The sequence below is a fragment of the Mobula hypostoma genome, chromosome 3, assembly GCF_963921235.1.
Source record: "Mobula hypostoma chromosome 3, sMobHyp1.1, whole genome shotgun sequence".
Classification (NCBI taxonomy): domain Eukaryota; kingdom Metazoa; phylum Chordata; class Chondrichthyes; order Myliobatiformes; family Myliobatidae; genus Mobula; species Mobula hypostoma.
Genome location: NC_086099.1, coordinates 226794016 through 226806190, shown reverse-complemented (window position 1 = coordinate 226806190; position 12175 = coordinate 226794016). Strand labels below are relative to the sequence as shown.

Sequence of the window (12175 nt, the reverse complement as noted above, 5' to 3'; positions counted from 1 at the left end):
TGTGGAAGCTTTAGGGAGGGTGCGAAGGGGATTTAGCAGGATGCTGCCTGAGTTAGACAGCATGTCCTATGAGGGAAGACGTGAGCTAGGGCTGTTCTTTTTGGAGCGAACAAGGATGAGGGGTGACTTGATCGAGGTCTATAAGATGATAAGAGGCTTAGACTGAGTGGACAGCCAGAAACCTTTTCTGGAAATAGCTAATACAAGGGGGCATAATTTTAAGGTGATTGGAGGAAGGTATAAAAGGGATGTCAGATGCAGTTTTTTTTAAAACACAGAGTGGTGCGTGTGTGAAACACTCTGCCAAGGGCGGTGGGAGAGGCAGATACATTAGGGAGACTTAACAGACTCTTACATAGGCACATGGTTGAAAGAAAAATGAGGGCTATGTGAGAGGGATGGGTTAGATTTTGCATAGATTAGGTTAAAGGTTGGCACAAGGGCCTGTACTATGCTGCAGTGTTCTATGTTCTATTAGTTTCCATGGTGTACTACGGTATGATTCTGCCATACATTGCACTTCACTGTTTTAAAGTCAAGAAACGTACATCTAATTGTTAATGTAACAGAAGAGCAGCTGACGCTGGAGTACGGGACAGGGCGGGAGGGCTGAACGCACAGAGAATGGACAAAGGCGGCATGAGGGAGGTTTGAGGACATTACATCATGTAACAGGAACGAAGGCGCAATGCAAATATAACAAGAGTATCCTAACCCACTCACTACTTTAGCATTCAAATGAGGATGCCAGGAATTAGCAATGTAAATGAGCCGATAACGTCAGCTGACTGGCACAAAATTACAGCATCGGAAGTAGGGGGAGGGAAGTCAGACCGAACTCCTTCACCCACAAGGTTAATAGAGGTACAGAAGTTACAGCGAAGGATGTTACCAGGATAATTTAAATAGATTTGAGAGATAAGCGATCACCTTGGCATCAAAAAAACTTCAAGGACGCGTGCCGCAGTGAGAACCAAATGAGCCTAGAGCCATCAGCGCCTTGTTCCTCTGGGCAAGCCAGTGGCAAACGGCTTTAATTTAACCTACCACAATGCCCAGCTGAGTAAAACATGTCCCAGTGAGGGATGGGATACCCACCAATGATGAGACACAAAGCAGGCCAGCTATAGGGATCCTTCAGGAAGAGTGAGATTACTTGGATTGGATCCACTAAGATGCCATACCTGTAATTAAAAAGGATAATAAATCAATGCAATTTAAAGACTTTTGAATTATTACCACAGTCAAACTCTGAAGAAGTTACACCATCTGCCTCTGAAAGCTGCAGAAATAAAATAGGAAGACTTTCAAACTTTAAACAAAATTTATAATCTAAATACATACACGTCACCAAATAACACAGTAAGATTCATTTTCTTGCAGGCATTTGCAGGAAAATGAAGAAATACAATAACTCCGCCATGGATGGTCACAAGCCTGTCTGCAAAAGGAGGAGGGTAGGGCATGAGGCTAGAAACCCCATCCTGTATATCCGTGAGCTACAGAATCAGCAACAGGAGATCCAGAGACCTCATCCCCGGGAAAGGAAGGATCTGCCTAGAAGATGTGTGGTGAAAGTGGAAGCCACAGCTATCAGCCTGGAACAGAGGAATTCTGGCGAGCTGCTGTTAGCAGCCTATGCTCCAGTAGGGGTGACAGGCTTAAGAAGAAATACAATATAATTTATGAAAAAACATACTTAACAAAGACTGACAAATATCCAATGAGCAAATGAAGACAAACTGTGAAAACAATAAATTTATAAAGTAGATAATCAATACTGAGTTGTAGAGTCCTTGAAAGTGAGTCGATAAGTTGTTGAAGCAGTTCAGCATTGAGGTGAGTGAAGTTATCCCATTTCCACCATCGAGGACATGCTCTCTTTTCACTGCTGTTATCAGGAAGGAGGTACAGGAGTCTCAGGACGCACACCATCAGGTTCAGGAACAGTTATTACCCCTCGACCATCAGTCACTTGAACCAGAGGGGTTAACTTCACTCACCCCATCAGTGAACTGTTGCCACAACCTATGGACTCACTTTCAAGGATTCTTCATCTCATGTTCTCAATATTTATTGTGTATTTATTTATGATTATTGTCTTCTTTTTTCTGCAGTTGCACAGTTTGTTGTGCTTTGCACAATGTTTGTTTGTCCATCTTGCTTTGTGTGGTCTTCTATTGTGTTGTTTTGTATATACTGTGACTGCCCGCAAGAAAATGAATCTCAGGATTATCTATGGTGACATATATGCACCTTGATAATAAGTTTACTTTTGAACTATGATGGAGCCTGATTTTGCTGAAATCCCACCTGAAAGTGCCCTTCATGTGCCAGAATCCTTCCCCAGATTGCTGTTGCACTGCACACAGCGAGCTCATCTCCAGAACAGCTCTCATTTCAATTACACGGGTACAGGACCATGCTGCTATAGCCAGAAGCCAGCATCAACCATCAAAGAAATGAGTTTAGATCCCACTGGGGTCATGTGAGAATTCTGTATTTAAAAAAATTGAAATGTGGAATGTATCAGCAGCTGTAGAATAGAAAGGAAGGGGATGGGGAGGGGGAGGAAGAGACAGAAAGGAGGGGAACTGGGGTGGGCAGGAGAGGGGAAGGAGGAAGGGTTGGGTTGGAGATGGAGGGAGTATGGAAGGGAGGGAAAGAGAAACAGAGTGGGGGAAAGATGAAGAATCAGGGATAGGTAGAAAATTATAGCGAAACACTTTAGACAACAGAAATTCTGCAGATGCTAGAAATCTTGAGCAACACACAGAAACGCTGGTGGAACTCAGCAGATCAGTCAGCTTCTATGGAGGGGAATAAACAGTCAACATTTTGGGCCGAGACATCCTGAAGGGTCTCAGGCTGAAACGTCAAGTTTAATACCGTCCACAGATGCAGTGAAAAATTTGTCTTGTATACTGTTCATACAGACAGGATCATCACACATTGCACTGAGGTAGCACAAGGAAAACAATAATAAAAGGTGTAACAGCTACAGAGAAAGTGCGACCATAACAAGGTAGATTGTGAGGGCAAGAGTCCACCTTATTGTACTGGAGAACCATTCAGTAGTCTTATGAGAGAGGGATAGAAAGTGTCCTTCAGCCTGGTGGGATGTGCTTTCAGGCTTTTGTATCTCCTCCCTGACAGGAGAGGGGAGAACAGAGAATATCTGGGATGGGTGGGGTTTTTGTTTATGCTGGCTGCTTTACTGAAGCAGTGAGGTAGGGGAGGCTGGCTTCTGTGAGGTGCTGAGAAGATTAATTCTTTTCAGATGGCTTTGAGTAGGAAGCGGTCTTCCTCTCCTTAGTCATAGCACGGCACAGAACAGGTCCTTTGCCCCACCTAGTCCATGCCAAACCATTTAAGCTCCCAAGTCGCATTGACCTGCACCAGGACCACAACCCTCCATACCCCTTCCGTCCATGTACCTATCCAAACTTCTCTTAAACGTAGAAATTGGAATGGAAGTCCTTGTCCGTACCTTATAACATGTGCACCAAGAGCCCCAGCAGATGAGTTTCCGCTCTAATGCCTCTCAAATATTACAATTGCACCTATCTCGACTACTTCTGAACCTACTTCACACACTCCGTCTCAATCCCATGCAACTTAACCTTCCAGGTTTGCCTGCCACGTGGGGCCTTGTCAAAGGCTTTACTAAAATCCATATAGACAACATCCACTGCCCTATCTTCATCTATCCCTTAGTCACCTTCACTCGCCTCATCATTGAAATGTTCCCACATCATTGTTGCCTTCTGCACTCAGGTTGAATGCCCCAGCTGGGCGGTCTTTCATTGATCCTGTTATCATTATTATTCTGTAGATTTATTGCGTATTCCCACAAGGTCTCTCAGGGTCGTATATGGTGACATATATGTAATTTGATAATAAATTTACTTTGAACTTCAAAAAAAAACTCCAAAAGATTTATTAAACATGATCTCCCGCACACAAAGTTATGCTGACTATTCCCAGGTAATGAAGGTCCTTAATGATGGATGCTGCCTTTTTGAGGCATCGCCTTTTGAAAACGAACTTAATGATGGCGAGAGTAGTGCCCATGAAGTTTACCGAGTTTGCAACTTTCCACAACTTTTTTCCCAACCCTCCACACCAGATGCAACTAGTTGGAATGCTCTCCGTGGTACATTTGATGCAAACGATGCATTTTACTGGATGACAAATAAAGCTAATTTTTATCATCTTTATCTTAAGTTTTTTTATGTCAGGGGAGTTAGATGCTATTGGAAAAGAGAGAATGAGGCCCTGAAGCTAGGCTTGTTAGCCACAGGTCAGTTGCCAAAGGATTGGAGTACATTATTTAAGAAGGGCAGCAGAGTATGAGCTAGGTCAGTACAGGCTGGTGAGCCTGGAGTAGTGAAATTATTGGAAAAAGTTCTAAAGCAGGGGTCCCCACCTTTTTTATGCCATGGACCCATACCCGTAACTGAGGGGTTCGTGGACCCCAGGTTGCGAATCCCTGTCCAAAGGGATAGGATTTATGCACGTTTGGAAAAGAGGGTACGGATCAAGGATAGTTTGCATGGCTTGGTGAAAAGGAAATCTTGATCTACTAATCTGATTCGAGCTTTTAGTCAAGGTAACTAAGGAGATTGAAGTGGTTGACATTAACTCAATGGACTTTGGGAAAAGCATTTGACAAGGTAGACTAGTCCCATAGGTTTAAGCACAAGGGATCCAAGGGGAGCTGGCAAATTGGATCCAAAACTGGCTTCATTGTGGGAGCGGTACAAGGATGCTTTACTGATGGGAAGTCGCAATCAGTGATGTAATGCGGGAATCAATGCTGGGAACTTTGTTATTTGTGGTATATGTTAGCAATTTGCATGTGAATATAGGAGGCATGATTAGCAAGGCAGCCAATGGCACAGAAGTCGATGATATAAAAATTGGCAAATTGGTTTATTATCATCACATCTACCAAGGTAAAGGAAAAAACTGCCTTGCATACTCTTGATACAGGCCAATTCATTACAATAATGCATTGAGGTAGCACAAGGGAAAACACTAACAGAATGCATGACAGAGAGTTACAGTTACAGAGAAAGTACAGTGTAGGTAAAGAATAAGGTAGATAGATTGAGGTCAAGAGTCCGTCATATAGGAGGGGGCTGGTCAATAGTCTTTTAGAAGTTGTCCTTGAGCTTGGAGGCAGGTGCTTTCAAGCTCTTGTACCTTCTGGGTGGAGAGGAGTGCTAGGAAGTTTGTCTAAGGCTACACCATTGATTAGATGGAAAGTTGGATGGAGCATTGGCAGAGGGAATTTAATGCCAACAAGTGCAACATGATGGCTTTTTTGGGGGTCAGACAGAAGGTATGACATAAACAAGGTGCACTGATGAACAAAGGAACATCCATAGTTCCTTGGAACTGGCAACCACAGGTAGATTTGGTGGGTAAGGAAGTTCCGCTTTATATACACCCAATGACTTGACCTCCACAGCAGTTCATGGCAACAAATTCCACAGATTCACCACCCTCTGGCTAAAGAAATTCCTCCTCACCTCTGTTCGAAAGGGATGTCCCTCTTGTCCAAGACTCCCCTACTATAGGAAAAATCCTGTCCCCATCCATTCTCTCTAGGCCTTTTAATATACTGTTGTCACGTGTACATCGAAACAGAAGGTGAAATCCACTGCTGTGCGTCAAATAAAATCAGTGAGGACTGTGCTGGGGGGCAGCCTGCAAGTGTGGAGCTTTCAGTGCCAACACTGCATGCCCACAACTTACTAACCCGCACGACCTTGGACTTTCAGAGGAAACTGCAACGTCTGGAGGAAACCCACTTGATCACGGGGAGAACGTTCAAACTCCTTACTGATAGCGGTGGAATTGAGCCTGGGTTGCTGACACTAACCGCTATGCTACTGCGCAGCCCACACTATAGGATGTGTAATTATACAACATTTTGAAGAGTTGTGCACAATATTAGGCCACAGCTAGAGTCATTGCATATGTTGCTTTGTCCTGCATGGGCACTTGGGATTGCTGTGCCTGGTTGTGAAGTTGGCTGGTGTATTTGTACCAGGTATGGGCAGGGTTCACATCCGGTGATACACTGAACATGGAACTGAGAAACATTAACCAGATCCTTGGCCTCTAGACTGATCACTCACCAGGGCTGTTTACAAGCTCACGACCGTCTAGCCCACAACCCCAGGCACATACTTAAAAACAACTGTTATACTTACTTAATAAGATTCTCCAGGAAAAGGCGTGCATTGCTCAAAATCTGAAAGAAAATTAAAAACCGGTTAGACAATTCTGTTGCTAATTTGGTTGTGGATATCTACCACCCACTGCATAAACTCTCTGACCCACTACTGTCAGGAAGGAGGTACAGGAGCATCAGGACTAGGACTGGCAGACAGGGTGACAGCTCCTTCCCTTGGGCTGTGATACTAATGAATACCCTGCCACCACCGCAGTCTCATCACTAGAGCAGCGAGTTTACTGTTTTGTTTGCAGTTTACCTGTGTTGCACACTACATGCATTTTGAAATGTATTTTTTTAATATATTTATGGCAATATTTTTATGTGCTATGTATAAAATTTGGTTAGTGGGGGCACTATAGTCCGAGGAATGTTTTGTTCAGTTTCACATGTACAGTCAGATGACAATAGACTTGAACTTGAACTATAATTCTTTGGGCCAAAGGACTAGTTTCCATTCTGCATTATTCTATGACACTAAATCTGAAGAACAGAAAATATCATTTGGCCGGATGGCTCTATTATTTTCAAAATCAACCCCAACTAATGAACATGACCTCAATTCCACTCCCCAATTCCCTACTCCATTGTACACTTATAATCCTGAATCATTTGGATTCATCACTTATCACCACCCGTTCTGGGAAATAATCTGGTACAACACAGAAACTATCCCTGCCGTCCACCTAATCTGTGCTGAACTGTTATTCTGCCTAGTCCCATCGACCTGCAGCCGGACCGTAATCCTCCATACCCCACCCACCCATGTACTTATCCAAATTTCTCAAATGTTGCACTCCACCACTTCCAATGGTAGCTCGTCCCACACTTGTACCACCCCAAGTGAAGAAGTTTCCCCTTTCCCCTCAAACCATGACATCTAGTTCAACTCTGTGATATTTAACTCACACCTCCCAGTATAGGTACTGGCCCTCCACCAGTTTACAGACAACCATATTATGTACAGCCTGCATTTGGGAGACTGGCAGATGGATTTGCCGGGGTCGTAGGCATCTTCTGCCATGTGGTCACATTTAAGGGTTAAAAACTTTGGATATGGACAGTTCACAAGAGGAGCACATGGGTTTCCTCCCACAGTCCAAAAGCATAGCGGTGGGTCATTGTGAAGAGGTAGGAAGGACCTATCCTGCAGAAGAGGGACTTGAGGGACAAGTGGGGTGGCTCCCTCAGCAGATTGCCCAGACCATCTGGTAGAATGCCTTATCACCAGACCTCACCAATGGACACCAAGTTCTCGTCTGGTCTTCAGTGAAAGTGGGGATTTCAGGTAGACCCTTCCTGCATGCCCACCATCACTCCCACAGCACGCTGCCCGTGGGATGGCTGCAACAAGGACGAGATGGTTCTTCACCTCTTTGCAGACTGTGGGTTCCTGAAGAGGGCGTAGGGAAAGATGGCGTATCGTGGCACGTCATGAGATGCCGCGTGACAAAGGACTCTCTGATCTACAAGCTGACCTCAGGAACACCACAAAGACGGACATCAAGGGCTGCTGGCAGATCATCAACTGTGAAAGATGCCCTTTCTTCTGCCCGGAACTTGCTGGTCTGCCAGTGGATTGAGATGTCTGTGGAGGAATGTTGCTGAATGGCACATTCCAGGCTGCAGGAGAACATGCTGAGGGATGCAGTCACCACAAAGGCTTAAACACAAAATAATCTGCAGATGCTGGGGTCAAAGCAACACTCACAACACACTGGAGGAGCTCAGTAGGTCGGGCAGCATCCGTGGAAAAGATCGGTCAACGTTTCAGGCTGGAACCCTTCATCCTGATGAAGGGTTCCGGCCCGAAACGTCAACCGATCTTTTCCACGGATGCTGCCCAACCTACTGAGCTCCTCCAGTGTGTTGTGAGTACCACAAAGGCTCAGTGAGGATGTGGACCACTGTATTCGGTTCTTCCGCTACTGGAGAGGGAGAGGTACCACACTTTATCCTTAAAAGTAAATTTTTATGACAATGTTTACTTTGATAAAAATTCCTCATCTTTCTCTCTAGTGAAGGAGTACTGTTGCAAAGTATTCCTTCAGTACACTGTGGTTAATTCGACGCTATTATAACTTGGGGCGGAGCTCAGAGTTCAATTCCGGCGCCATCTGTAAGAATGTTTGTACGCCCTTCCCATGTGTGCTTGGGTTTCCCCCAGCTGCTGCGGTTTTCTCCACACTCCAAAAAGTACCAGTTAGTGGGTTAATTGGCCATTGTAAATTGTCCTGTGATTAGGCTAGGGTTAAATCGGTGCGTTGCTGGGCGGAGCAGCCTGTTGGGCTGTAAGGACCTATTCTGCATTAACTCTAAATAAAATTTTAAAAGCATAAATCCCCGGGCTCCACACAAAGAATTCACTCTTCGGCCCCTGAGGGGAACTACCCTTTTCCTAGGTACCCCTTGCTTCTAAAGTAACTGTATTTGTAAATGGTTTTGGAATCCTCTTGAAATCATATTGAAGGTATGAGATATCCTTTGAGCAAAATGAGTTCAGTCAAGTAACTGAATAGCTGAACCACTGAACTGCAAAACAAACTGTTTGATAACATCTGCATGTATTTTAAAACCATTTAAAACTCATTGTGTTTGCTAAGAGGCTCAAAATATATTACTATAATTAAGGACTCAAGTGTCAAACTTTCAAGGCAATTTCCCCCTCCCCCCCTATCTATTATAATATTCTCAGACCAATATAATTATTACTAAACTACTAGCTAGTTCTAATTATGACAAATGCAAAGCTCAACAATTAGCATTTATTATGCACTCTGAAGTCACACAGTTGGTTGTTTCTCAGCTTGCAGGCCTGTGATCAGTGGCACACCACAGAGGCTGGTGGTGGGCCCACTATTGCTCGCCATTCGGTGGTGGCTGAGGAGGGACTTTACAAGAGTGCACAAATTTATGAGAAGCATAAATAGTGTAGATAGTAAGAAATTATACTCATTTACAGACTCCTCTAAAACCAGAGGCATAGGTTAGGTGGACAAGCAAGTGACTCAGAGGAATTCATAAGGGGTAATTTTTCATCTAGAGGTTGATTGGGACCTGTGACACACTGCCTGAGATAGTGGCAGAGGCAGGTCCATCCATAACATTTAAGTACCACGACCACATCTGGAGTATAGTGAGCAGTTTTAGAGTTCTGACATTGGAGAGGCTCCAGAGGAGGTTGATGAGAATATTCCTGGGAATAAAAGAGTTAAGTTATGAGGAGCATTTGATGGCTTTGGGTCTGTACTCACTGGAATTTGGAAGGATGAAGGGGGACCTCATTGAAATCCACCAAATATTGAAAGGCCTAGATAGAATCAATGTGGAGAGGATGTTTCCAACAGTGGGGGAGTCTAGGACCAGAGGGCACAACCTCAGAGTAGAAGGATGTTCCTTTAGAACAGAGATGAGGAGGAATTGTGTGCACCTGGAGTATTGTGTGCAGTTTTGGTCCCCTAATCTGAGGAAAGACATCCTTGCCATAGAGGGAGTACAAAGAAGGTTCACCAGATTGATTCCTGGGATGGCAGGACTTTCATATGAAGAAAGACTGGATGAACTGGGCTTGTACTCGTTGGAATTTAGAAGATTGAGGGGGGATCTGATTGAAACGTATAAAATCCTAAAGGGATTGGACAGGCTAGATGCAGGAAGATTGTTCCCGATGTTGGGGAAGTCCAGAACGAGGGGTCACAGTTTGAGGATAAAGGGGAAGCCTTTTAGGACCGAGATGAGGAAAAACTTCTTCACACAGAGAGTGGTGAATCTGTGGAATTCTCTGCCACAGGAAACAGTTGAGGCCAATTCATTGGCTATATTTAAGAGGGAGTTAGATATGGCCCTTGTGGCTAAAGGGATCAGGGGGTATGGAGGGAAGGCTGGTGCAGGGTTCTGAGTTGGATGATCAGCCATGATCATACTGAATGGCGGTGCAGGCTCGAAGGGCTGAATGGCCTACTCCTGCACCTATTTTCTATGTTTCTATGAACTCCTTTAGCTGGAGGATGGTGTATCTGTGGAATTCATTGCCACAGGTGGCTGTGGAGGCATAGTCATTGGGCATATTTAAAGCCAAGGTTGATAGGTTCTTGATGACTCAGGGCATCAAACTAACAGTGAGAAGGCAAGTGAATGGGGTTGAGGGGAAAAATAAATCAGAAGTGATTGAATGGCGGAGCAGACTCAATGGGTCGAATGGCCTAATTCTGCTCATACTGTATGTCTTATGATTTAGATGGGCATTTGGATTGCCAAGGCACAGAAGGCTGTGGACCAAATTGTGGAAAACAATATGACTATAAGTGAAGATGAGAAAATCTGCAGATGCTGGAAATCCAAGCAACACACACAAAATGTTGGAGGAACTCAGCAGGCCAGGCAGCATCTATGGAACAAAATACAGTTGACGTTTCGGGCTGAGACCCTTCATCAGGACTGGAAAAAAAATGAATACTGATGGTCAGCGTAGACATCCTGTGCTATTTCTGACTCGGTAATTCTAAACGAAAATCTTTCTGCAATTCACTTTGATATTGCATCTACAAATGTTATCTGAAGAACACAAATGCTTTACAAAAAGATCAGCTTGCCTCCTTACAGCCCAGATAATGTAACTAGTACATTAGTTAAAAGTTCTTGCAAATAATTCCAAATATATAGATCATAGAGTAATTCAGCCCAACTTGATGCCTAACTCAGTGATCACTAAGATAGTCCGAGTTGTCTGCTTTTGACCCTAATTCTGAACTCTCCCTTCTCCACTGACTTATCCCAATGTCTTCTGAACATTGCTACCTGGCCTACCTCAACCACGTTCTGGCTCATTCCCTATGTAACTGGAATACAACAGATTCCGGTTAACTGGGGCAGCTGCTTATTGTGGACAACTCTTAAAGAACAAAAACTAACCGAGAAAATAGCCGAGATTCCCTTTGTTTATTTGGGACACTCTGCTGCTTAATCGGGGCAGGACACTGTTGCTGATCAGTTTCTAACTAGCATCAGTCACGTGGAGTTGCGCGGCTATTCCACAATACACCATACTTAAGAGTGAGCAGTTTTTAAATAGTGTCAATTGTGTGTGTTTGTGTCCAAGATGTTGATAGTTGGCAAGAGATAAGCAGCAAGACAATTCAGAACTGCTTTGCTCACTGTGGTTTCCAGCATTCAGGCTTGGAGATGCCAGAACTGGCTGGGAATGAAAATTAAACGATTTCACTGCTTCAAGCTAGAAATTACAAAGAATGCTACAATGAAAATGAGGATTTCGGGGATACAATTGTCAACAGCATTGTATGAAGACAGTCCATTATCAGCACTAGGTGTCAGTGCTGATTTTGTTCATTTACAGTCAAACAAAAGAATGCAGCAAATTACACTGGATACATTCCTCCACCAATAACTATCAGGAATTAATATACAGATTTATAGTATTATGGGGTTATTTAAAGCGTTCCAGTTTGTTCTGTATTTCATTCAGATACATAATTTGTTACTCAGTTAAAAGGTAGTTTGTCTTCTTTACACCTTTTTAACAATTGAATGAAACTTCAGTTAATTGCAGTAGCTGCTTAATTGAGCCTAAATGTACTGGGCTCAATGTGTCCCAGAATCCACTGTATTCCGTAGGTGAATGAGAATTCTCGGCTCAGGTCAGATACAGATCAACTGTCCATCAGCATAGAGTCTGGAGAGCCTATTCATAACATGTTCACAGTTCACATTGCTGTTCGATTAAACTTTCCATATTTTTAATGCAAGAAGCAAGTTGTTGCCACTGTGTACTGTGTCAAAGTGCCTTCACAAGACAGATTTCAGCTCATCTTTTGGGAGTAGGTTGAATATAAACAAACTATAACAACTTGAGATGTTTTAGAGCAAAGACAAACACCGAGCCAGTGAAATCTTCAAGATGCTGGACTTTAA

At 43.7% G+C, this 12175-nt stretch overlaps 1 protein-coding gene across 1 annotated transcript in view; it reads right to left on the bottom strand.

Moving 5' to 3' along the window:
• The window catches only part of dgat1a (diacylglycerol O-acyltransferase 1a), a 111000-nt gene that overhangs the window by 50866 nt on the left and 47959 nt on the right, over window positions 1-12175 (bottom strand). Inside the window, exons 3-4 of the mRNA XM_063044666.1 lie at window positions 6225-6265; window positions 1099-1184 (exon numbers count right to left, since the gene is read on the bottom strand). Of these exons, the coding sequence (XP_062900736.1) occupies window positions 1099-1184; window positions 6225-6265 (127 nt within the window). The remainder of the gene's footprint in view (window positions 1-1098; window positions 1185-6224; window positions 6266-12175) is intronic.